Source organism: Prionailurus viverrinus, chromosome E3, assembly GCF_022837055.1.
Source record: "Prionailurus viverrinus isolate Anna chromosome E3, UM_Priviv_1.0, whole genome shotgun sequence".
In the NCBI taxonomy this organism is placed as follows: Eukaryota; Metazoa; Chordata; class Mammalia; order Carnivora; family Felidae; genus Prionailurus; species Prionailurus viverrinus.
Window position 1 is genome coordinate 10,893,944 of NC_062576.1, and position 26,384 is coordinate 10,920,327.

General features: G+C 58.5%; 1 protein-coding gene across 5 annotated transcripts in view; it reads left to right on the forward strand.

Moving 5' to 3' along the window:
• The first annotated feature begins 354 nt into the window (after positions 1–354).
• CLIP2 (CAP-Gly domain containing linker protein 2) overlaps positions 355–26,384 on the forward strand; it is a 75,458-nt gene continuing 49,428 nt past the window's right edge. For 2 of the 5 annotated variants that reach the window (XR_007147703.1, XM_047837965.1), the window contains exons 1-3: positions 364–606; positions 12,914–13,013; positions 21,578–21,767. Coding sequence is in view for 4 of the 5 variants with exons in the window: in XM_047837965.1 (XP_047693921.1) it covers positions 21,644–21,767 (124 nt within the window). In the remaining variant the exon portion in view is untranslated. Of the gene's footprint in view, positions 607–11,981; positions 12,098–12,913; positions 13,014–21,577; positions 21,768–26,384 lie in introns of all 5 variants that reach the window. The other 3 variants (XM_047837966.1, XM_047837968.1, XM_047837967.1) reach the window with 3 other exon arrangements.

Sequence of the window (26,384 nt, forward strand, 5' to 3'; positions counted from 1 at the left end):
TGGTCTGAGACAGCCTCGTGAGCCGAGCATCAACACGATTTCGGCGTCGATAGGTGACCATCGCCGAGGCGGGTGTGGGCGCACCCCAGACGCCCCACAACTGACTGCCTCCGGCGGAGGACAAGGTATACGGCAGCGTTTTCCGCCCGCCCGCCCGCTTGCGGCGCGGCGCGGCGGCCGGAGAAACGCGAGGCCACGTGAACGCGCGCCTGACCCCCGCCGCGCCAGGCCCCGCCCTCCCGCGCCCGCCCCAGCGCCGGCCCCTTTTGTTCCCTCCCGGAGCCGGGCCGCTCGCTCCGCTCCCGCTCAGCTCGGCTCGGCTCGGCTCGGCCGCGGGGCGCGCAGGCGGCGGCCGGGGCTGCTCGATCCGCGCCTCCTGCCTTCCCGCCGCCGCCGCCCGGACGCGGCTGCGGCTGCGGCCGCGGAGCGTGGCCCGGGTCCGGAGCGCGAGCGCGGAGCCCCGGCCCCGGGAGGGGCTGCGGCCGGTGGGCAGCGGCGCGCGGGGAGGGGCCGCAGCATCCTCTCCCCCCGCGGCGTCCGGGCCGGGAGCGGAGGAGGCCGGGCGCCGGGCCTCCCGCAGCGCAGCCCGCAGCCGGAGGGGCGCAGGTAGGAGCGGCCGGAGGGCCCCCGGGGGAGGGGGCTCGCCGGGCAACAAAGGAGCGAGGGATGTGGGAGGCGGCGGCGGCCCGGCCTGAGCTGCAGCGGGGCGGCCGCCCGCAGGCATTGTCGGGGCGTGGGAGAGGCCGGAGGGCCGGGGGCCGGCGGGTGGGCGTGAGCGGGAGCTGCTCCCCGTGCACCCCCAACTTCCCTGTCGCCCGCAGGCGAGGAGAGGACGCTGCTGGCGTTGGGGGGGGGGGTGCTTCCCGGGCTGCGAGTCCCTTCGGTGAAGGCATCTCCGGCACCGTCGGCGCCCGCATCCGCAGACTGGGGTTCGGCACATCTGTTGTGGGGGCTGCCTGTCCCGGCTCTCAAGGGCAGCGCCGGGAGGCCGGACGCGCCGCAGGGCTCTCTGAGCTCCCAGGCGGTGGGGGAATGCGGGGGGGTGGTGGGGGGCACAGCCCGGTGGGCGCGGCCGTACAGCCCCCTTTTCCAGACCCCGGGTCTGGGAGAACACGGAGCCCCCGCCCCGCCGGCTGGGGTCGCCCGGCCGATTCCCTTTGCAAAACTTGGTCGAAGTGCATGGTGGAGGGGGTATGGGGGAGACTGGGGCGGGGCGGCATCCCGCCAGGGGTGCCCCCCCAGGCTGGCGCTGGTAGCTGGTGAGGCAGCAGATTTTCTGCCCTCCCCACAGGGAGGGGCCATCGCCACCGAGATGCTCTGCTGGGCCTCCAGGGCGCGCCCGTTTGGGCCCTTCAGGCGGGGCTTGGGCGGGGCGGGTGCCCACTGGGCACTGCCACGCAGGCCCTGGCCCCACCCTGGGAAGGACGGACAGTGGGGGCACCTTGGTGGGGGGGGGGGGAGTCACACACCCAGCAGCGCGTTCCCAACCTTGGATACCCCGCTTCTCCAATATGAGGGGGGAGATGTCCTCACCCCTGTAAGATGCCCAAGGGAGGTTAGTGGGGGTAGCAGTGGCCTAGGGCTGCTGGCAGAGGAGGAGGAGAGTGCAGGGAACACCACGTGGGGCAAGACTCCTCACCAGTTGTAATGTAAACAATGAGCCCTTCATTCATCCAGCTGCTGTCACCTGGCCCAGCACTACCAGGAGCTGGCAGGTACACAGAACAGGGGCCTCGCTGCCCCCAAAGGGCACAGCCCTGCAAGTCTTGGTGGCTTGCTTGATGAGTGCCTTGGTGGGGTAGCTGGAAATACAGAGGAGGGACGCCTGGAGGATGGGGTGGAGCAGGAAGCTTGATGGGGGCACCGTGCATAAGTTTGCTGCCAGGATGCCACACAAGAGCTTCAGGCAGGAGAAGTAGTGGGGGTAAGTGCTTGGAGTCCTAAAAGGAGGCCGCCTGGCTGATGGGAAGGAGGAACAGTAAAGGATTTAGGTGATTGGGGCATGGGGTTTGAGGGAAGGGATTGTTCTGTCTCTTCTACTTTTTAAAAAAAATTTTTTAATGTTTATTTTTAAATGTTTTTATTTCTTTTTGAGACAGAGAGAGAGCACAAGCAGGGGAGGGGCAGAGAGAGAGGGAGACACAGAATCCGAAGCAGGCTCCAGGCTCTGAGCTGTTGGCAACAGAGCCTGACGGGGGGGCTCGAACTCACGGACGGTGAGATCATGACCTGAGCGGAAGTTGGACGCTTAACCGACTGAGCCACCCAGGCGCCCCTAATGCTTATTTATTTTTGAGAGAGAGAGGGGAGAGAGACAGAGCACAAGCAGGGGAGGGGCAGAGAGAGAGGAAGACACAGAATCGAAAGCAGGCTTCAGGTTCTGAGCGGTCAGCACAGAGCCCGATGTGGGGCACGAACTCACGAGCTGTGAGATCATGACCTGAGCCGACGTCGGCAGCTCAACCGACTGAGCCACCCGGGTGCCCCTGTCCCTTCTACTTTTGCACATGGAGGGGCGGGGGAGGGTGGTGGAGGGGGTGGCCAGGCACCTTCCTCCAGGGGCTATAAGCCCAGATTGCGCTGGCACCCGCAGTGTCTGGCCCAGGAGAGACGTTGGGGTATGGGCTCAGGTGGAGGGGGGAGGGTTGGAGTGGAGCTTCAAAGGCAGGGACCTTGCAGAGGGAACCTGGGAAGAGCCTCGGCTCACATGAGCTTTTGCACCAGCAAGCTTCTAGGTGCACCCGGCAGGCTGGGAAGGTGCTCTCTGGAGTTCTGCACCCGGAGCTCAAACTCCCAAGGAGGGCGACCCACCCACAGAGATACCAACCCCCCTGCAGTATCTGCTGCCTGATTTGGCGGTTAAGCATTTGGATGCTGGCACCTGACAGCCTGGGTTCAGATTCCAGCTCTGTTCCTTCCTAGCTGTGTGACCTCTGACAAGTCACTGCACCCCTCTGCCTCAGTTTCCCTGTCTATAAAGTGAGGGTGCTTATGGTATCCACCTTTTAGGGTTGTTGTGAGAACCGAACGGATGGATGTGTGTGAAGTACGTGCGCTGTGACAGGGCGGGTGACCAGTGTTCATCGCTGCTCTACCCACATAGCTCCCGTCCACACACACGTGGCTCGTCCCGTCCCCCAGCTTGTGTCCGTGCTGGGGCAGCCGTGCCTGCCTGTTGGCCGCTCACCGCGGCCTCCTCCCAGAGCTGCCCCCTCCATTCTGGTCCTTGACGTGGGGGACAGTTCCCTCCTGGTGTCCTCTCCCTGGGCCCGCCACCCTGAAGGTTGACCCTGCCCTCCTGATGCCCTTTCCCCGCACCTCTGCTTCCTGTGCTCAGAGGAGGGGCCAGCGGCCTTCCTGACCCTGCTGGTTCCCTGCCGGCCTCATCTAAGCAGTGGTGACAAAATACCATGGACCAGGTGGCTTATACCCAGCAGAAGTCGATTTCTCACGGTTCTGGAGTCTGGAAGTCCAAGATCAGGGTGCCAGCATGTTCCAGGGGAGGCCCTCTTCCGGGTTGCACACTTCCTGTATTCACACGGCAGAAGGGGCTGCAGAACAGTCCGGGGTCCCTTTTAATGAGGACACTGATCCTGTCCTGGAGGGCCCCTCCCTCCTGACCCTGTCACCTCCCAAGGCCCCTGGCCTCCTGACAAACATCACGTTGGGGCTTAGGTTTCAACATATGAATGTGGAGGTTGGGGGGGAGGGTAGTCACAAACGTTCAGACCGAACCACCTGCCTGATGGCTCTTGGGGGGGATGGGGAACCCCAGCTTTCGTGTAGGTTTTTAAGAAAACAACACATACCGAGGGCTTACTCTGTGCCAGGAACCGTCAGCGAACTCTCTAAATGCGTGTTTCCGTTTGTGGACATCTTCACGACGCTGCCTGCGTTTTGCAGATGAGGACTTCGGGGCACAGAGAGGTTTTCCCTGTTGGCCTTTCGTGCGTCAAGCACCTACCGGGTGCCTGGGGGACATGCTACCATGTGCGTTTCACTAAAGCCTGGTTTGGGCCGTGCCTACCTCAGACACCACCCCGGTTGCCCAAGTGCAAAGTCCAAGCACTTTCTGGCTCCCGGCCCCCCCCTCCCCCCCCTCCCCCCTCCCCCAGCTGGCTGTGCCTCGGCTTCCCGGCCGACTCTCCCCACCCTCCCTCTCCCCACCCTCCCACGCTGGCCTTACCCAGACGTGTCTCAGCCTTAATGAGCTGGGAGCGGTGGGCGTGGCTTGGTGAGCAGAGAGGGCCCTGACCCACGTCTTTGGGATTATTTTCTTAGAGGGGAACAGGAAGCTTCTCCAATTAGGTTAAGTGAAAGGAGAGTTCGGAGGGAAAGGAAACTTCTGCAGCAAACAGTTGCAGGCCGCCCGGCTCCCCCAGGACCTGGGATGCTGGCAGACAGCCCCTCCTCTGGTTTTCCTCTTTTCTGGACTGCGGTTTCATTTTCTCTGCCTCTCATCTTCTCTCCTGGTAGGCTGTGTCTCTCTGGGTTGCTGATGTGACTGCCCTGAATGGGGGCTTTAGCTTGAGGCCACAGGACCTCCTGTGGGCACTCCCCTCAGTCTTGGGGTGCTGGAGAGACCAACCCGGCACCGGCTTGGGCGCCCAGCTGGTGGGCGGCAGGCCATGTGATCTCTGGGGCTGGGGGTGGGGGCGGGGAAACGGTGCCGGGCACCAACTACAGTGTCAGCCTCTGGAGGATGCCCACGTGGTGTGTGCTGGGGGAGGACGGGTGAGCGGGGCATTGCTAGCCTGGAAAACTGGATCTGATGGGAGAGGCGGACCCAGAGCCAGTTAACTGCGGTCTCCACTGCGGTCTCCACCTCTAGGCAGCGGCATTTCTTGGGAGTAGCTGGAGTGGCCCAGCCTGGCCGGCGTGGGGACTGAGGGTGCCCTCCCCACCCCCAGCCCTGGCTCAGGAGCAGATGAGGCTCCTCCCTTCAGGACCTGGAGACCTGGGCCACCCCACTGCCCACCCTGTCCCACCACCCCCTTCCAGGGCTGCCAGGGTCGGTGCACAGAAACAGGAATACAAAACTCAGGATCTCAGAGGAAATGCTTGAAAACGACAATGAAGTGTGTCCCTTCTGAATAGAAAGCTGATGGGACGCCTGGGTGGCTCCGTTGGTTAAGTGGCCAACTTCAGCTCAGGTCCCGATCTCACGGTCCGTGGGTTCAAGCCCCTCGTCAGGCTCTGTGCTGACAGCTCGGAGCCTGGAGTTTGCTTCGGATTCTGTGTCTCCCTCTCTGTCTTTCTCTGCCCCTCCTCTACTTGTGCTCTGTCTCTCTCTCTTTCAAAATAATAAATAAACATTAAAAAATAAATAAATAGAAAGCAGAGCATGTCAGGTGGTTTTTATCAACAAGGTGTAAATTCGGGCCCTGGTCCACCTAATGCTTCTGTCTTCCCTGGGCAGCTCTTGGTACATCTCTGGAATCTGCCTTTGACTCTGCCCAGGAAAACACCTGCTCTGCACACATCCCTTTTCACCCTCGTGGCCTCTTTGCCACGAGGGGGTGGACTTTCAGGCTCACAAGGAGTCCCTGTTTTTCCAGCCTGGAGTTCTCAGCCTAAAGCCCACCACTCGTGTGGTCCCTAAGTCACTTGTGGTCCCACAAGTGTGTCACCCTAAGTCACGTGTGAAGCTGGACGCTGCCACGAGGGAGGGGGCAGCATTTGGTGCCCGGGGATGTTTTGCCGCCTTGTGTCCTCATTCTGCTCAGGCTGTTCCCTTTTCTACTGTGGACTGTTCCTTGCATAAGTTCGTTGGTTCTCCGACACAGCTCACACTTCAGTTTCTGTGCCAGGGGTTGTGCCCAGTACCGGAAGCTCAGGGCGGAGGAGGGGAGACATCCGAGAGGGTCTTGTGTGTTCTTTGTGTGACTCCAGAGAGGGCTGGAGATGATTCGCAAAGGTAAACGCCCCATAACGAGATGAAAATGACCGGGGTAAAGAGCAAAGCCGGGGTGGCAAAAATCAAACGAAGCTGGAGGAGCTGCCATACCTTCTGTGGCAGGTAACTTGCCTCTGAGCTTTCTAGTAGCCTGATCTGAGGGCGAGGCAGGTGTTTTGAGTGGTTGTATTGTCACCTCGCTCCTGTGAGCCCTGCCGTATATACCACTAAAGCCTAAGGGTCGGGCTGCCAGCCATTGTGGTCCTGGTATGGCCCTTGGTCCAGAAGGTAGAGGGTGAGAGTGGCTGCCTTCTGATCTTCCTTTCTTTAAATTTTTTTTTTAAAGTTTATTTATTTGTCTTGAAAGAGACAGACAGCGTGAGCAGGGGAGGGACAGAGAGAGAGGGAGAGAGAGAGAGAGAGAAAATCCCAAGCAGGCTCCATACCATCAGCGCACAGCCCAATGTGGGGCTCAAACTCATGAAACCCCGAGATCATGACTTGAGACGAAACCAAGAGTCGGACACTTAACCGACTGAGCCACCTAGGCGCCCCTGTATCTTTAAATTTTTTTTTTTAATTTTTTTTTCAACGTTTATTTATTTTTGGGACAGAGAGAGACAGAGCATGAACAGGGGAGGGGCAGAGAGAGAGGGAGACACAGAATCGGAAACAGGCTCCAGGCTCCGAGCCATCAGCCCAGAGCCCGATGCGGGGCTCAAACTCACGGACCGCGAGATCGTGACCTGGCTGAAGTCGGACGCTTAACCGACTGCGCCACCCAGGCGCCCCTCTTTAAATTTTTAAAAAATATTTGTTTATTTTTGGGAGAAATTGAGAGAGAGAACAAGCAAGTGTGAGTGGAGGAGGGGCAAAGAAAGACGGAGATCCAGAATCCGAAGCAGACTCCAGGCTCTGAGCTGTCAGCACAGAGCCCGACTTGGGGCTTGAACTCACAAACCATGAGATTATGACCTGAGCCAAAGTTGGATGCTTAACCGACTGAGCTACCCAGGTGACTCTGCCTTCTGATCTTTCTAAGCCTCCTCCTGGAGGGTCTCTGTGGACCGCTGAGAGCCAGGGTTCGTGCTCACAGCCAGCCTGTTCACTGGGGTCTGCCTGGCCCCAGGGGTGCATGAGAGCTGATGAGCTAGGAGCCACACTGGCTCCTGCCCAAGAATCCCCATCTCCCGAGGAGGTGTGGGGGACATGATACAGGGAATGTACCCAGTCGGCCCCAGGAGTTGGCTGAAGGATAGAAGAAGGGTGAAGGCGTCTGGCAGAATGAGCGACGGGGGGAGGGGTCTTAGGGAGCAATGAGAAACTCATGGAAGCTGGAACGAAGGGTGCTGGTGGACAGGGTTCCCAAGAAATGAGGCCAGAGGCAGGCAAGGCCTAGGCTAGTGGGCAGAGAGACTGCAGACCATGGCCTTGGCACCCAGGGCTGGGGGGTGTCCTCCTGGCCTCGTCCTTGAAACCTCTTGCCCTGTCCCCCCAAACCTGGGTGCCAGGAGGAGAGTTGGTCTTGATTCTGAGAAAGTCAAGAAAGGAAGTCAAGAAGGGTGGTTAAGAACTCAGGCTGTGTGGCCAGAGGGCCCGAGTTTGAATTCCACGTCTACTATTGGATCAGTTGTGTCACCCTAAGCAAACGAATGACCACTCCAGGCCTCAGTTTCCCACTAGTAAAGTGGATGGAATTCATAACAGGGCTGTTGCAGAGGTTAAATGAGGTAGTATTTATAAAGCACTTGGGCCGGCGTGTGGAGCAGAACAGATATTGTGGGTCTGTGTCTCCTTAGGCTGGAACAGCTCAGCAGAAGAGGGGGGGCCCATCCCACCTGGACCCCCTACACCAGGTGCACCCACACAGGCTCTGAGTCCAGCACAGTGAAGAATCAAGCTCTGTGACAGAGAGTGGTGTGGACATGGGGTCACCCTTCCAGCCCTGAGTAGGGGGGCGGTGCTCAACATAGTTGGGGTTAGTGTTGTTATGGACAGTAATAGCTGTGTGAGTTTGGGAGAGCCTCGCGGGGCAGCTGTGCCACCTGGAGCAGATACCTGCTCTGAGAACAGGTCTTGGTCTCTGCTTGATCTCCTCCAGTGATGGGGGGCTCACTGCCTGCCTCTTTGTTCATTGGACCCAAATGTGGTTAGCATCCACTCTGTGCCCGATGCTAATTGTTGGGAACCTCCTGCCCTTCCCAGAGCTCGCTCCAAGCCGGCCAGTGAGTGCGGCTGTGGTGTGTGAACAAGCTGCCATGGATGTGGAGAGGAAGAGGGTGGTGGCGGAGGGAGGGCGTTTCCACGCGTTCGTGTTTCCTTCATTCATTCGCGAGCTCGTTAGGCGTTTTGAGCTGCTGCATGTGCTGGGCGCTGTCCTAGGTACCGAGAGCTCAGCAATGGATACGATCTGCAAAGACTCTGCCCTCTTAAAGCTGCCATCAGCGAGATATGAGGGAGTTTGCCAGCGGATGAGAGGACCAGCGTTAGGCAGAAGGAACAGTGTTTGCAAAGGCCTGGGGATGTGGTAGGATGTGTATGGGTGGGCGTCTGTGGCATTCAGGCAGCTTTTGGTGGCTGGGGGTGGTGGCTGCCTTTCTGGAAGCACTAAAACACCATGAGGGCTTCTTAGTGACTGACCTCACCCCTGGGGCCACCAGGTTCTGCCCCTCCTCCGCCCATCCCATCCCATCACCCACCCACAGCCCTGGGTTGCCTTTTGTCCTTCAGAGGTTTAGATGGTGCCCCTGGCCCCCTGGCTGGTTCATGCGTTCTCCAGGCTGCCTCGTGGGCCCTGGATCGCATTCTGTTCCCACAGGCCCAGACCTCAGGGGGGCTCAGCCTCCTCCCTGCAGGGCAAGGCTCGAGAGAGGATGCTGGGGTGCTGACTTGGCATGCCTTGTTCAGGGAGGAAGGTTGGTGTTCGGGAAGGCTGCGCACTGAGCACGGCACCGCTGTGGGTCAGGCCCCGGGTGCTTGACGTCCATGGGGCTTGGGCCTGCCCGCAGGGAGCTCGCAGAACCGCGGGGAGCCAGATGCCCCGTGGGTCCCCATGGTTAGGCACCACCGCCCGGGGCTGTCTGATAGGCGGGAAGGACCCAGAGGGGCTGGGACCACCCCTGCTTCCTCCACTTCCGCTGCCACCCACCCCCAGCCCAGGTAATTAAAAAGAATTTTAGGGGCGCCTGGGTGGCTCAGTCGGTTAAGCACCCTACTTCGGCTCAGGTCACGATCTCACGGTCCGGTCCGTGAGTTCAAGCCCCGTGTCGGGCTCTGTGCTGACTGCTCAGAGCCTGGAGCCTGCTTCCGATTCTGTGTCTCCCTCTCTCTCTGACCCTCCCCCGTTCATGTTCTGTCTCTCTCTGTCTCAAAATAAATAAACGTTAAAAAAAATTAAAAAGAGAAGAAAAAGAATTTTAAAGCCTTTTTATTGAAATACAGTATCCACGCAGAAAAGTGTGCATGACATAAGCATACTTGTTGAAGTTTCCAAACTGAAATCCTTGTATAATGAGAGCCTGCTGGCTCCCCAGAACCTCTCCTGTTATCCTTCCGGTTAGTACCCCTGACCCAAGGGGGACCCCTTCCCTGATTTTTTTTTTTATGCTTATGTATTTATTTTTGAGAGAGAGTGCTAGTGGGGGAGGGGCAGAGAGAGAGGGAGAGAGAGAATCCCAAGCAGGCCCCACACTCTCAGCAACAGAGCCTGATGTGGGGCTCGAACCCACGATCGAGTGAGATGATGACCTGAGCGGAAATCAAGAACCATATACTTAACTGACTGAGCCACCCAGGAGCCCCCCCCCTGGTTTTTGATATCATCAGTAATGATTGTCCACTGACTTCATTTTTATTTATTTGTTTGTTGATATTTATGTACGTATTTAAAGTTTCTTTATTTTGGGGTGCCCAGGTGGCTCAGTCAGTTAAGCATCTGACTTTGGCTCAGGTGATGATCTCATAGTTGGTGGGTTCGAGCCCCGCATCAGGCTCTGTGCCGACAGCTCGGGGCCTGGAGCCTGCTTCGGATTCTGTGTCTCCCTCTCTCTCTCTGCCCCTCCCCCACTCACACTCTGCCTCTCCCTCTCTCAAAAATAAATAAACATTAAAAAAATTAAAAAAAAAATAACACACAGGTGTATAATCACAGAGCTCAAACACGTGGTTGCGTAGAGTTGTAGTTCATTCATTTGCATTGCTGTATTTTCTTCCATTGCAGGAAGAGAGCCCGCCTTAGTTACTCCTTCTCACGGAGCTGGATATTTGGGTTACTTTCAGTTTAGGAGCATTAGGAACAGTCTGTCTTTGGGGCACTTATGTCCGCATTCCTTTTGGGGGCGTGCCTAGGAGTGGAGTCTCTGGGTCCTGATCAGGGTTAGTAGGTGAGATCAAACTGGTTTCCAAATCGCTTACCAGTTGACTCTCATCTCGGCAGTGGGTGAGCGGTCTGGGCATTCTGCAGCCTCAGCCACCCCTCGTGTGTCTGCTTCACTTTCTGCGTTCTGGTGAATATGGCGTTAGCCAGACGAGCAACAAAGGAGAACGTCTTTCCATCTGTTTGCTGGTCTTTTAAATACCCTCTTTTCATGTAGCGCTCTTTGAGGTGTCTTGCTGATCTTTCCAACTTGATTTGTTGGACTTCTCTCTGTATTCTGAATATGAATCATTCTTGGAATGTAGGGCTTGCAAATGTTTTCCCCTTCTGTGGCTCGTTCCTCACACAATACTGTCTCTCTGTCTCTCAGTGGTATCATTTGATGTACAGAAACTCTTAATCTTTTTTTTTTTTTTAATTTTTTTTTTCAACGTTTATTTATTTTTGGGACAGAGAGAGACAGAGCATGAACGGGGGAGGGGCAGAGAGAGAGGGAGACACAGAATCGGAAACAGGCTCCAGGCTCTGAGCCATCAGCCCAGAGCCCGACGCGGGGCTCGAACTCCCGGACCGTGAGATCGTGACCTGGCTGAAGTCGGACGCTTAACCGACTGCGCCACCCAGGCGCCCCAATTTTTAACAAATTTCTAAAGCTGAGCATGTTTATTGACCAGAGTCATCAGCCCAGAGCCCGACGCGGGGCTTGAACTCCCGGACCGCGAGATCGTGACCTGGCTGAAGTCGGACGCTTAACCGACTGCGCCACCCGGGCGCCCCCTTTTTTTTTAATTTAAAAAAAATATGTATTTAAGGGTGCCCAGGTGGCTCAGTCAGTTAAGCCTCCGACTTGGGCTCAGGTCATGATCTCGCGGTTTGTGAGTTCGAGCCCCGCATCGGGCTCTGGGCTGACAGCTCAGAGCCTAGAGTCTGCTTCGGATTCTGTGTCTCCATCTTTCGCTGCCCCTCCCCTGGTCACGCTCTCTCAAAAATAAACAAAAAACATTAAAAAAATTTGTTTTATTTTGAGACAGAGAGAGCAAGCAGGGGAGGGGCAGAGAGAGGGAGAGAGAGAATCCCAAGCAGGCTCTGTGCTGTCAGCGCAGAGCCCGATGTGGGGGTTGATCCCACAGACCATGAGCTCATGACCTGAGCCGAAATCAAGAGTCAGACACTTAACTGAGCCACCAGGTGCCCCCAAAAGCTCTTAATCTGGTCCAATTTATCCGTCCTTTCCCTGTCTTCTGGTATTTTCTGTGTCCTGTTAAGAAATCTTTGCATATTTCAGTCTTTATTCATGTCTCTTAAATACTGTATTGTTTTGCCTTTCACGGTTAGACCTGCTGTCCCTCTGGGATTGGTTTTCGTGTATGACGTGAAATAAACATACTGGTCTCCCTTTGCTGCCCTGACAAATGACCACAAACACAGTGGCCTTCAAACAGCACAGATGTATTATTTTAGATTTATGGAGGCTAGAAGTCTGAAATGGATCTCTCCCGGCTAAAATCAGGATGTCAGTAGGGCCGTGTTCCTTCTAGAGGCTCGGGGAAGAATCTGTTTCTTGTCCTTCTCCAGCTCCTAGAGGCTGCCCGCATTCTTTGCCTGGTGGCCCCTTCCTCCATCTTCAAAGCTACCAATGTCACCCTGAGTTGTGGGCACGCTGCCATCCCTGTGATTCTGTCCCTTCTGCCTCCCTCTTGCACTTGTAAGGACGCTTGTGATCACATTGGGCCCGCCTGGATAATCCAGAATAATCTTCCCATCTGGAGGTCGGCTGACTAGCGTCCTTAAATTCCATCTACAACCTCAGTTTCCCTTTGCCATGGGTAAGCTAACATCGTTAACACATTCCAGGGATGGGGACATGAAAATCGTTGGCGGAGGGTGGGGGGGACATTGTTCTATCAACCACGGGTGGGTCATGATTTGTTTTTCCCCATGTGGTTATGGGGACCCAGAACCACTTGTTGTAAAGATCGTCCTTGGCTCAGGGGTATTTTTTAAGTTGCTTGTGCAGATTCTAACCCTAGGGAGGAGGCCCCGGGTGTTGGGGTGTTTCCTGGCCTACGTGTGTTGGATGTAGTTGCAGCAAAAAGAGACTAGGTCAGGACACTGGCCTGGGAGACAGGACGCAGGAGCGCTTTCCTGCCTGTTCTGCCTAGATCGCTAGGTGACCTCAGCAGGCCTCTTCCCTCCCTCAGCCTCTGACCGCTTCTGGTCTCAGGGACCCCTCTGCCCAGCACACGTTTTCAGTCACTTGAACGCTTGAATCTCACCGTCCTGTTCACTTGCTCTGTGACCATCAGCCTGGGCCTCAGTTTCCCATTCTGTGAAATGGGAATAAAGGTGGGTCAGAGGGCAACTTGAGTCATGTTGTTCCCAAGCCCTTCTCCTTGGGCCTGGCCGGGACCTCATCCAGCGGAACCAGGCTGGGTCAGTGGCAGGAGGGCCCCAGCTGTCCAGTCGCTGGGGCTGTGAGTGGCCCACAGTCAGGAGCGGGTTCTCGGGGCCATGGTTGTCCCCTGGTTCTGAACGTGCCAACTGTGTGTGTGTGTGTGTGTGTGTGTGTGTGTGTGTGTGTGTGTAAGTGTGTGTATAAGGCCAGGAAGTATATTGACATTGGTGTCCCTTCCCCTCCCCAGACCCGACACAGCCCTGGTCCCCTCTGCTCTGCCGAGGACAGCATCTGAACCACCTCCAAGCTTGAGGGACGATGGCCGCGCTCCAGTGTGTGCAGCTCAGGTGAGACTGACAGGCCGGTCACTCCCAGGGCTCCGTAGTCACCCCGGGCCACGGGCAGGACAGGGAAGATGCCAGCTTACAAACTGGGATCTACAGCCCTGAGCTCAGAGGCCGAGAGGTGCGAGGATGGTGAGCACAGGAGCCCCGTCTTCTGGACGGACTTGACCCTGCTCGTCTCGCAGCCTCAGGCGCCGGAGAAGCTGGGGTCATCTTGGGCCCTGGGCTGTCCCCTGCTCCGCCCCACGGGTGCCCCGCCCTCCGCGTCCATGCCGTCTTCCCAGCTTCGGCCTGCGCCTCCCGAAGCCCCGTTGGCTGGTGGAGCCTGGGTCCGGCTCCAGCTCTGCTGTGAGGCTCGGGCGGGTCCCTTCCCCGGGCCGGTTCTGGATGGCTGCCAGGCTCCTCGTACTCCCAGGGTGACCCCGCACCCCAAGCAAGGCCCATCACCACCCTCTCCTGCACTGGTCAGCGGCCATATGCGTGCCGGGCTTGCACCGCCTGGACTGGCTCCAGCGTCCTCTGGGGCCTCGCTGACCGGGTGGGAGCGGAGGGTGGGTGTGGAGGCACAGGCACAGGCCGACGGGTGCCACGTCCCCGGCCATCCCGGGCCCGCCCGAGGGGCGGCTGGCAGGGGCTCCGGACTTTGGCTTTCACCTCTAGCTGGCAGGACTCACAGGGAGGGGGCCTGTCTCAGCCCCACCCTGCTCTGGGCTCCCTCCCACGAGGGGATTCTAGCCTCACCGCCGGTCAAATGAAGGCAGAGTGAGCCCCCCTTCCAAGCAGGATGGGACAAGCAGCAAGTGCCAGCTGGGAGTAGGCCTGTGCGGACGGTGGTCACGCCCGTCTGCTAGGTTCAGGGGTTGGGGAGGCACTGGGTTTCCAGTGCAGGCGTTGAGTGCTAGGGTCCCTGCTGGGGCGGGGTTTGGTGAGCCTTGGCCTGGTAGTTGGCCCCCCTGGGGGTCACTGTCTGGTTCCTCAGGGCAGGTGTATACGGCGAGGGGAGGGACTCTTCTGTCTTGAAAAAAAATTTTTTTAATTAAAAAAAATGGCTATGAAATATTTTAGGCACTCAAAAAACAAAAAAAAGAAAAACGGGGCACCTGGGTGGCTCAGTCGGCTGAGCGTCCGACTTCGGCTCAGGTCATGATCTCACGGTCCGTGGGTTCGAGCCCCGCGTCGGGCTCTGTGCTGACAGCTTGGAGCCCGGAGCCTGCTTCGGAGTCTGTGTCTCCCTGTGTCTCTTGCTCCTCCCCTGCTCATGCTTGGTCTCTCCCTCTCAAAAATAAACATAAAAGAGAAAAGGACCTGACAGAATATGATGAACGCCCATGTACAGTCTGCAGGACTCAAGAAACAAATCTTATAAATAGAAATAAAGCCCCCAGTTACCCCCGCCCCAGCCCTGTCTCCACCCCACACACTGGCTGCTGCATGGAGCCCGGTGATGTACGCCCGGCAGGTGCCTCCTGGGCCACGCCTCGCCGCCCCTGTTTGGGCTCCGCGCCCACCGGCCCCTGCTCTCCGCTCGCCAACTCTTGGTATCACCTGGCTTTTTGGCTTTTTGCCCATCTGATTGGGTGGGAAATGGGATCTCCTCGTGGCTCGGATTTGCATTTCCCTGCTGACTGGGAGGCCCGGCGGCTGTCCGGTCGGCCGCGTCCTCTCCTCGAAGGCTTCCTCGTCTTACCTGTCGGCTGTTCTTACCTGTCTGTCTGGGGTGCCCTCACGTCATCCTCCGTCACGTCACGTACTGGTGGGTGCTCCCAGCTTGTGATGTTCCCTGGCCTTGGCCGTCCCCGGCGACTCTCCCAAGGGCCCCATCACTCTGCCCCTTGCTGCCCCTCCCCAGGGTCCCTCGGGGACCTCACGCCAGCCCCCGCCTCCTCCCAGGTCCCACCCAGTGGGACCCTGGGTGCTCCCTCTGCACCCACACTGTTTGCCACCAAATGCTGCTTGGCACCTCTCCCCTCTCTGTCCCCTCCAGCCCCCGCCTCTGCACGGTTCAGGCTGCATTGTCGTGTCCCTTATGTATCCCAGCAGCCCCCGGGACAGTGGCCTCCCCTCCCTCGCTCCCCCCAGTGTCCTCATCCCCTCCCGAGCGGTCTTGCCAGTGTGCACATCTGATGTGTCGCACCCCTTGTTTGACATCCTCCGCGGACCTTCATCCATTGAGGCTGATGCCTGTGTGTGGCTGGGAGACCCCGCTGTCCCTCCCAGTCTCTGGATTAACGCCCCTGCCACACGCACACGCACACACTTTGGCCAGTAAATCTTCAGCTGTTTGGCTGACCTGCAGAGCACGGCCTGCTCCTTGAGGTTCCCCTGCCTGGCCCCTGGTGTGCTGGGCTCCCTATTACAGAGCTTTCCCTTTCCGCCCCCAGGGTGTTGCTGCTGCAGCCTAAGCCTTAGGGCTTGTGGTGAGTGGTCAGGGGCCACACGAAGTTCATCTGTGGGTGCCACATTGCCTGGCACTCAGATCACAGGGTCAGGAGAGGAGGGGGGAGTGTGGGCACCCTGGCTGCTGACAGCTGAGGCAGGAGGAGGGGGAGGAGGGGGAATCACCCAGGAGATGCACCGCTGTCATTGGGGGTGGCAGGCCTGGACCTGAAGGCTGGGCTTCGGCCAGCAGCCCAGTCTTGCCAGAGTGCCTCCCTCCAGCCAGAGGCCCCGGGTGTGAGTGGCGGCCGGGTCTCCGGAGCCGGATTCCTGGTGCCGGCCTCTTGCATGCCCGCCCCGGGCATGGGCTTTCCACTGCCCTATTTGGCACCTTCCCCTGTTCCGTCGGGGCCGCACCCTGGGCCTCCGATTGGCGGAAAGTTCTTGGGCCTCGTCCCCACTCAGACTGCGGCCCGCCCACCCCCTTGCAGCTGAAATGGAAACCCTGAAATGCAGCCCGGGTTTGTCTTCGGTAAATGGCGACTGAGGGCGGCACAAAGGGGGCCTGTTGGTCTGAATGCCGCCCGCCCTCCTCCGCCCCTCCCGCGCCCGCCTTGTCTGGGCCCTGAGTCCCTGGGGGAGGCGACGTGTGCACCCCGGGCCTCCCAAGATCTCAATAGAGAGCGGTTGTAGTGGCAGCTGCCCTTTCCCGGCGGCTCCCGTGTGCCAGGCACTGGGCGACACCTGTAGGGCGTGTTTGGACTCGCTCATCTGTGCCCCCCACGGGGCAGCGGTACCTTCACCCCGTCTTACGGGTGATGCAGGAGCCTCACGCCGGGCCAAGGACCCACAGCCACGCGTGGTGGGTTGGGGTTTGGACCCACATCGCCTTAAGCCTGTTCCCTCCTGTCTCCCAGGCCTGCCCCGCCCCCCACAGTGTGGCCAGAAGCCAATTTATCACCAGGTCCCAGCTTTTCCCAAGAAAGCCCTTCCTTCCTCTATCCCGTGAGGAGGGCTGAGTCACAAAGGGGTGATTGGCCCCAGGCTCCTCCCCTTCTTCCTGTTCACCATGTGTTCTCTCCTCCCCTCTCCCCTTCGGGCCCCCCCCCCCCCCCACAGGCTCTGGAGACCCTGGGGGGTGGGGGTGGCTGCCGGCCTGTCCTCCCTGGCCGTCCCCGCGTCACCACCCAGCACTGGTGGCGGGACCAAGCGAATGCAGCCGGCTCCTCTGGTTTCCTTTGTCGGCGAGGCAGCGAGGCCACGGGTCTCACAAATGCTAGCCTGGACCCAGGGAGGCAGAGGCGGGCCAGCCCCGGGTCTGGTTCCAGCACAGCCGCTGAGCAGCAGGTGACTTTGGGTGAGTCCCTGAACTCTTCTGAGCTTCCGGCGCTCCTCCCGTGAGACGGCTCCTGGCTCATCAGGGCTTGGGAGGACTAACGAGGCCACATTCCTGCGAGGCCTGGCAGGTACATTTCTGCATCCTGGAGGCTGCTGGGATCGTCAGGGTCCGGGAGGGAGGAGGGCAACTGTGGGAGCCTCCGGAAGCCTCCCCTGGGAGGAGCGTGCTGGGGATTTGTGGCCTCGGGGGCCTTTATCCTCTGGGCAATGGCAGGTGTGCATTCACACGAGGTTTCTGGATCATGAGCTCTGTGCCAGGCCGGGTGCTGGGACTGGGTCCTCAGAGAAGTTGTGGCCCCGCCTGGGGTTGCCCATGGGCTCCCAGGAGGCAAGATGAAGATAAACTAGAACAGTATGATCTCTCCTTGGCTCAGTGTGCAGTCCTGAGGTCTCTGTGAGCCAAAGGTTCTGGGAGACTTCCTGGAGGAGGCAACGTTGGGCTAGGTACAGGGGAAGGGAGGCAGGTGGGAGAAAAGTCAGAGTGGGGTCTGGGAGGTGGGAAAGTGTCAGGTGGGCGGTGAGGGAATGCGGGGTCATCAGTGGCAGGTGCTGGGGACACCGACTTAATGCCTGGGCCTTGCCTCAAAGGGCGTGCTGGCCAGCGGGCAAGTCAGACGGGCCACGTAAAAAGCCACAGCATCAGACTGTCAGCTGGGCTGCTCACCACAAGCCACTCAGTCCTACGTGCTGAGGAGGTGAGGGGGGCCTCCTAGGTCTGTCATCCCCGTGGGCCAGTGTCATTCATTCTTTCAGCAGTGATCTGTTGAACACCTGTATTCACCGGGCACCCTTGTCAGGACTAAGGGTACCATAGTAGACAAAACAGACCCTAGTCCCTTTCCTTGATCAGTGGCAAAAAACAAAGGAGGCTGGAGATGGGGAGGACTCGGTAGGGGTTGTAATTTCAGAAGGGGACATTGGAGCAGATGCTCGAAGGACTTGAGCAACGAATATGGATATTTGAGGCAGAGGGAATCGCGTGTGCAAAGGTCCTGAGGCTGCAGTGTGCTTAGTGTGATCCAGGAGGGGCCAGAGGCCAGCGGGGCCAGCGTGAAGTGAGCGAGGGAGGACCATAGTGCTGGAGGGAAGAGATGAGGAGGGCTTTAAAGACCCACACACTAACGTCTATGGGGAGCCTTCGAGGATTTTATTTTGTTATATGATTTTTAAAAGTTAAGATTTAACTTCCCATAAAAACCATTTTAAATGTATGGTTTGATGACAGATTTGCTACTTAGTACAAATATAAGTTGTACGGCCATTATAATCCATTTTTAGAACCCTTCTACCTTCTGGAAAGTTCTCTCCTGCCTGTGTGCAGTCCATCCCTGTTCCCACCGCCAGGCAGCCACAGATCTGCTTCTGTGTTTATGGTTTTGAAATTCCCTATAAATAAGAATCAACACGTACTGTTCTGTGTCTGATTTCTTGCAGTTAGTGTAACATTGATGAGGGTGGTCAATATTGTTTCCTATGTCATGGTCCTTATTATTGGTGAGTAGGGTTCTCTCGTATAGATTCGCTGTTTTTCACTCACCAGTTGATGGATGTTTGGGTGTTTCCCTTTCTTGGCTATTATGAATAAAGTTGCTATGAACATTGTTCCTTTTACAAATTTTTGTATGAATATGTGTTTGTATTCTCTTGGGCAGTTGGGTCATGTGGTAGGTATACAGTTAACTTTCTTTTTTTAAGTTTATTTAATTTTTAAGTAATCTCTGTACCCAGCGTGGGGCTTGAACTCACAATCCCCAGATCAAGAGTCTCATGCTTTACCGACTGAGCCAGACGGGCACTCTGGGTGTTGAAATCTTGTGTTCATTTTCCATGAGGTTGTTTGCCTTCTGATGAGTGAGTGGTGAGAGTTCTTTATGTGTTCTGAATATAAGTTTTTTTGTTTTTGTTTTTTAAATATGAGTTGGGGGCGTCTGGGTGTCAGTCAGTTGAGCATCTAACTTCAGCTCAGGTCATGATCTCAAGGTTTGTGAGTTTGATCCCCGCATTGGGCTTTCTGCTGTCAGCACAGACCCTGCTTCAGATCCTTTGTCCCCCTCTCTCTCTGCCCCTCCCCTGTTCGATTTCCTTCTCTCTCTCTCTCTCAAAATGGATAAATAAACGTAAAAAAAAAAAAAAAAAAGGAAACAAATATAAGTTTCTTATTAGATGTATAACTTGTAACATTTCTCTCCGGGAGAGTTTTAGGCAGAGAAGGGGCCCAGAAGGCATTCAGAGGGGCCTCCTTCCATCTCGTCCTAATCCCAGCAGGAGGGTCCTCGGTCACACACGTGGGGCCCTGCATCAGGATTTCCTGGGTCAGAGGCCCCCCTGCTAAACTGCTGGAACAGGCCAGTTCGGCACCCGCAGGGTGGGATACTCGCCGTCCCCAGAGAGCATGCTCATTCGCCCCCGCTGGCTCAGCGAGTCGCTAGGGCTCGGGCTCGGGGGTGTCGACACAGCCTAACCCAGCCGGAGAGGGATGTCTGCAGTTCCCCGGGGAGCGCGCTTCCTAGAGGGCCGGGTTCTGGGGAGCCAGGGAGTAGCCTCATACTCTAGCTGGTTGAATGACTCCTGGGCCCCAGAATTCTGGGGTGTCAGAGTCATCCATCGGGGGATTGGCATGTTTGGTTTGGCCGGCTCCAGGACCAGACTAAGGCCGGCAGCCGTGTCTCCTGTTGGCTCACCTGGGCGCGTAGGTGGGTGTCCCCACTGTGTGCCTTGGGGGGGAGCATGCTTGTGTCTGCTGTTAGGGCTGTCCAGCCCCGTGTGAGGAGCGGCTCCTTCCCACGACTGTCGCTTGTTCAGCCTGCTGACCTGAGAGCCGTTCTGAGGGCACCGTGCAGACCCCACCCCGAGCACTGTGGGTTGGCTTCTGTATTCGTCAGAACTTTTTTTTGGTTGCAAGCGACCGTGTCCCTCAAGTAGGTTTAGGCAGAAAGAGAAAAGAATGCCCGCGCGTGAGGATTTGTCGACTGGTGTAAGTGCAGAGCTCAAGTGACCAGCTTCAGGCTCAGCTGGATCCAGGCCCTCCAAATCCAGCAACTCGGCTCTGCTCTCTCCCTGTTGGCATCATTCCCTGGCAGGCTTCTCTGTGCAGTAGCTGGGATGGCCCTGTAGTCCCTGGCGTCCAACCCACACCCAGGCAGCCCCCAAGAAAGGAAAGAACCTTCCTAAAGGTAAAGGCAGCCAGAGTCCAGACCCTGATGCTCTTTAGGTCGTATGATCCTTCCTTAACTAACCACAGGGGCTCTGGCCAGGCCTGGGTCATGTGTCCACTCCCCGCATGTGCGGCAGGGTCAGCCTCTAGAAGTCTTACAGATCGGGGCACCGGGGTGGCTCCGTCGGTTAAGCGTCCGGCTTCGGCTCAGGTCACGATCTCACGGTTTGTGAGTTCGAGCTCCATGTCGGGCTCTGTGCTGAGAGCTCAGAGCCTGGAGCCTGCTTCGGATTGTGTCTCCCTCCGTCTCTCTCTGCCTGTCTCCGGCCCACGTTCTGTCTCTTTCTCTCAAAAATAAATAAACCTTAAAAAAAAATTGAAAAGTTTATAGAAGTGTTACGGATCAAGAGCGGAGGAAAGGTTCTCTGAAAGGGAGTAACATTCTGGGTCCACGGACAGGTAAGGAGGTGGCTAGACGAGCATCTCCCACTGCCCCAGAGTTCAGCAACCAGAGGACGCCGATTTCCTTCTTCCCAAGGTTCCCGGGGGGGATGCTTTTGCCCAGAATCCTCTACCCGTCTGGCGGTGCTCTGTATCCTGTCTCCTGAGTGGACAGCGTGCTCCCCAGACAGAGCCCCGCAGCTCTGGGACAGGACAGGGCCTGGCCTCTGGTGAGCCCTCCATGAACATCGAGTACAAGAGGGGGTGTGTGCGCGGGAAAGCGGAGGGGGCGGCCGGGGACAGCGGGTCTCTCTTGCCCGCCTCTCCTCCAGTCCCCCCGCAGCCAGCCAGCCCCCTCTTGCCGGCATCTGGTGCCCTGAGTCGATTGCCTTGGAGACGAGGCTTTCTTGTGTCAGGACGCACCTTTGTCAAACGCTGCCGCGTCTGTGTTCCTATCCTGTCCTCTGCTTGCTTGGAAAGGCAGGGGCTGTGATGGTGGAGGGCGGGCAGAGGGCATGGTAAGTCCACCCGGGCAGGGGGCCGAGGCAGGCTTAGGCGTCTGTGTGCACGAGCCCCCACCCCTGGCGTGGAGTGGGCAGGTGCTGGGAGGGTGGGCACAGGGGCTCTGGGGTGACAGGGTGGAACCGTGATTGAATTAGGTGTCCCCCTGTCCAGCCCGCATCGGGAGAGATGTGAATCATTGGCTGGTCCTAGAGGGTCTAGGGGCCATCGAAGAGTGACACCCGCCCCCGCCCCGCCCCCGGCTGGCCTCGTGTGCCAGAATCCGTACCGGCCCGTGCTCTGTGAGCGCCACACTCGGCCGTCGGTGGCTGGGCCGACCTGTGTGGTCCTGATAGAAGGCTGCAGGGGCTAATACAGCTGTTGCGACAGACCGTCCCCCCCCTCCCCCCACCTCGCCAAGCCAGCTTGCTCCTGACTCTTGCCTTCCGGGCCCAGGAGGTGGGCAGAGAGAGCACATCCGACCTCGGGGGCCCGCGGATCAGGACACATGTCGGGCAGGCCACACTGGGCCCACGCTTGCTGCTGCTGCTCAGGGCCTCAGTTTCCCCGTCTAGGAAAAAGGGGTGGGGTGGTCCCTGGCCCACTGGGTAGGGGGTGCAGGAATCCTGCTGCATCACCATCGGCGTGCCCCGACAGGTGGTGACATTGTGACGCGATCCCTCTCGTCTGCCTGCAGGTGAATGAGGATGACGGAGAGGACGTGACCCCGCGGACCTTTATCCACACGCCGAGTGGCCCCACCATGCAGAAGCCCAGCGGCCTGAAGCCCCCCGGCCGCGGGGGGAAGCACTCGAGCCCCGTGGGCCGGACGTCCACTGGGTCGGCCGCGGTGTCGGCTGCCGCGGTGGCCACCGGCTCCAAGGAAGGTGCGCGGGGCCGGAGGTGGTGGGTGAGGGGCCGGGCGTGGGGAGTGCTTCTTCTGGAAGAGCCGCTGGGCGGGGGGCTGACGGTACGTGGAAGTTCTCCTTTCTGTCCGGCTGCGATCCTTCTCATAGTCAGCTAGCACCAGGCACCGATGGACGCTTTATGTGCATCGCTCCGTCTCATGCTCCCCGACTGGGAGGCGGGACGACTGCTGGCTGCCCTCGGGGACAGGGGCCCCCGGGATCCTCCTAGTGAGCCGGCCCCATCTTCCGCCCGCCTTCTTGCCTGCCACCCAGAACCTCGCCCTCAGCCTTCCCGTGTCTGACCCCTCGTCTTCCTGCTGGTGGGCGGACGTGAGGGCCGGGGCCGGAGGCTGGAGGCTGGGGGCGCCGGCCCCGACAGCAGATGGATAGAGGACAGCTGTCTGCTTGTGTGACGGTGCAAGTGAGGTGGTCCCGGGTGGAATATTTAGGAAGTGTGATGCAGAGGTTAGATTGCCTGAGATCCCACCCCCTACCGGCCAGACTGGTCCTTTGGTTTATTCTCTCCTTCTTTTCTGAATTGTCTGCCATCATGGCGCGTGTGTGATTTGAAAATCTGCTTTTTTTTTTCTTTTAATGTGATCAAGCGGATTTTTCCGTGCCGTTTTTAATGGCCGTAGAATATCCTGTCCATTCAACAAATACAAGTCAAAGGCCTGCTTTGTTGACACGGTCTTAGCCGTCAGAGTTCTCATTCTGAGCAAAAATGGATGTGGGCCCAGCCCTCGGGGCTGCCGGTCTGGCAGGGGGGAGGCTGAGTGTCATGAGATGCTAGAACTGGGGACTGACCAGGTCTGGGAGGTCAGCCCCGAGGAGGGGGACATGTGAGCTGAGGTCTGGAGGGTGATAGTTTACTGGTTGAAAAGGGGAGGGTATTTTAGGCAGAGGGGACAGCTCGTGCAAAGGTCCAGTGGCAGAACAACGCATGGCAAGAGACTGGCATGTGGCCAGTGACAAGTGTGCTGGTGGGAGAGCGTGGGCCAGGGTGGGGACAGCTTGGGGTTGTCCGAATCATTTCGCTTCTGTCATAATAACGGGAAGCCGTTGTTTTAAATCAAAAGGAATATGGTAAAAAAAAAGAAGTGGAAACGTGTTCTTAACCCATCCTTTGCAGTTGGGGATGATTCTTTCTTATTTTTCACTTTGATAAATGATGTCGTGATGAATGTCCTGGGGCACAAATCCTTGCTTTGATTAAGCTGCAGCTGGCAGGGTAAGGTACTGTCCGTCCCATCTGATGGGAATAGAAGTTTAGGGAGACAAAAAGTAATAGCCAGAGACCAGACTAGGCAATCTGGGACCTGTGTGGGGTCAGGGAAGGTTTGAGCTGGCAGAACCAGGGCCCCGGCAGAGACCGACAGCCAGGGTGGGAGGGTAAGGAAGTTGCACGGTGTGGCCCATGCACAGGCCCCTGACAGCAGGGCTTGCCCGGAACAGCCTGTTGGAGGCCCAGACTTGCTTTCCAACGTGGCAAAGCCTTCTTTACTCATGGGAGGCATTCCTGAGCACTGCGAAGAGGCCGGAGAGAGGAAATGAAGGGGAAAGGATGTTCCAGGTAGACAGAGTGATGCAAAGGCCCTGAGGCAGGCGTTGACTTGGTTTGAGGCGTGATTAGAGAAGGAAGGGAGACAAGTCTGGGTGGAGAGGAGTCTGACGTGAGGTTGGGAGGGCGGGAGAGGCAGATTGCGGAGGGCAGGAGTTTTGGGTTTGTTTTCAGCGTGACGGGAGCTGTTGGAGGAATGGCCGGGCGCTCCCATCCCTCAGCCCGCTGTGCGGAGGACAGATTGTGGGGGTTCTGAGCCGGGTGGTGAGACCATCGAGGGAGGCATATGTGGCCGCCCGGGAGAGGATGCCTGCGCTCGCTGCCAGGGCTGGGAGAGGTCAGGGGGCTGACCACCAAGAGTGGGCCATCAGGGAAGGCTTCCCAGAGGAGGTGGAATGAACTCAGCCTTCAGGATGGGAGGAATTGAAACATGGAGCGGAGGAGGAAGGCCGGCCGGCAGTGGAGGAAGAGCATGGGCAAAGGCACTATGTGGGCTGAGCTTGGGCCAGTAGGGGGGTGAGGAGGTGGGGGTTGTGTAGTCCCCTCTCTGGAGAAGGTCACCAGCCAGGCCTCACCCTCTTGTCTACTGGAGAGAGAGCCCCGTAGCACCTTCTGGGGTTATTTTCCTCATTTCTCCCTCCCTGATCAACAGGGGCCTGAATTCCGGCTCTGATCCAGCCCTTAATGCCCCTTCGGACTGCCTCCGCTGTGTGACCCCGGAAGAGTTACTTAACGTCTCTGAGCCCCAGATGGGATGATAACTTCTCTCTGGTGGGATCCAGAGAGTTAACGAGTGTGAAGGGCCTGCAAGCTACAAAACTCATTAAAGACTCCTTTCTGTCCCTTTCCCCATCCAGGGTCTCCTCACTGAAAAATTTCTAAGTGTCAGGCACCCACCTCCCTTCCATTTAACCCAGTCACAGCCACCACCGTGGCAGATTTCCTTCCAGTCTTTTTTCCTATCACACTTACTGTTTGAAGCGGTGAAATCACGGGCTGTGCCCAAACCTACGTGTCACTTTTCCATACCTCTTGTCTCCCGCTGCACTGCCACAGGGTCTTTGCATCATCTCGAAGGGCTACGTAGGCTTTCGAGGGACATGGGAAAGGGCCACACGGTGTGGCATACGGGTGGTCTGGGAGCCCCTGAGGGTGGGGGCTGGGTGGTCTGACTCTGCCTGGGCCCCCCGCCCTGCAGGACTGTTCCAGGGAGAGGAGGAGCGGCTCAGTGAATGCCCGATTGATTGCAGAACGGTGCCCGCCCATGCCCGGCGCTAGTCTACAGCTGGGCTCGGCGCTCCCCTCCCTCTGTCCCTGGCACCCGCTGCCTTTGCTGCCTTTGCAGGTCAGAGCAAGATGTCCAGGCTCAGGGAGGGAGCAGGGAGCCCAGAGCAATTGGCCTGGTGAGCAGGGAAGGAAGATTTGTGAGGCCCACAGCTGCTTTCGTCCCTCCCCCAGTCTCTGGAGAGGGGGAGGGGCAGGTAGAAGAAGAGGACAGTGTCCTCCTCACCAACCCCCCCCCCCCCCACCGGCTCCTCAGGCTTCCTCACCTCCCCCATGGCACTGGCCATCTGCCCACCCCTGCAGGAGGCTGGGACCCTGTGTGGGGGACACTGGGGCCTCAGAGGTGAGTCTGGTGGAGGCTGGAGCCTGGGGTGGGGGACTGAGGGGGTACTAGGCTCTGCTCTGGGAATCGGGCAATGGCTGCCTCCCAAAGCATGAGCTCAGCCTCCGGGCAGAGGGTCTGGCCAAGGGCCGGGCCTGGACTGATGCCCCTACCTCCCGCCCTGTGGAGATTGGGGAGGGGAGGGGAGCTGTGTCAGTCCCCAGAGCTGTGACACACAGGAAGCGGCAGGAACAAGGGGGCCATTGGAGGGGGACTGTCTTCCCGGGGGGAGGGCGGGAGGGGGCCCAGAGGTGGTCATAACGGGAGGTGTGCAGGAGGGCGGGGTCTGGGCCCCACCAGTGGGCAGAGACTGGAGAGGTCAGGGGCAGCGAGGCCAGACAGGATGGGGCACACCCCTGGCGGCTGCTTCAGATCAGACTGTCAGGGAGGGTCTCGCTCCGGAGGTGACATTGGTACAAAGATCTGAGCCACAAGCAGGAACCAACCCAGCCGAGGTTAGGGGAAGAGCATCCAGGCAGAGGGAATAGCGTCTGCAAAGGTCCTGGGTCTTGAGGTGCCTGGGGGCTGGAGAGCACCTCGAGTGGGCGAGGGGGGAGTATTGGGAATGGGTCAGGGGAGGCGCTGGGGCCCCAGGGCCCCAGCAGAGAGCTAGAAGCTGGTGCCAGGGCCACCTGGGGCTTTGCAATGTATCCTGGGCCTAAGGGGGGGAGAAGGGGGTCCAGGCTTCTAGGCTGGCGGCAGTCTTGGCTGCTGGGGAACAGCCCTCCCTTCAAGTCAGGAGCCGCCTGTGGGGATCGGGCAGGGTCCACCAGGGCCCTGTGATGGTGGGAGAGAAGGGACAGATAGGGGCCCTCAGCCCTTCCCTGGGGCCTGCTTCTGGGCGCCAGGTGGAGGCAGGCCAGGCCAGCAAGATTGGCCACGGTGACATGGGGAGGCCCAGGGCTGCTGGGCCAAGGGACCGATCCTAGGTCACTGCCGTGCTCCCTCGGCCCCTGCCCCTCCCCTGCAGGTCCCTGAGGGGCCTCTCCCACCCCCTGTACTGTGGCCCGGCCCCCGAGGCATCTCATTTAGAAGGCTCGGCATTTGCCACCCTCTACTTCACAAGCAGGCGTCTGACCATGTTTCTGCTCATTAACAACCCAGTGGGATAACTCCTCCTCTCATTTTAAAGATGGGAAAACTGAGGCTTCAGCTGTCATCGAAGTTGCCCAGAATAACAGGGCCAGGGAGTGGTGGCGCTGGGATGGAGACTCTGGGCTGGGGCTGAAGCTGGCTCAGGCCGCCGGTACCTGCCGCCCTGCCACAGGGAAGGCGTGGCCGGGACCCCCAGTTCAGTCCCAGCCCCGCACACTCGGCTCCTGTCTTGGGCAGCTGGCAAGTGGGAGGAGTGATCTGTTCTCCGTAGGCT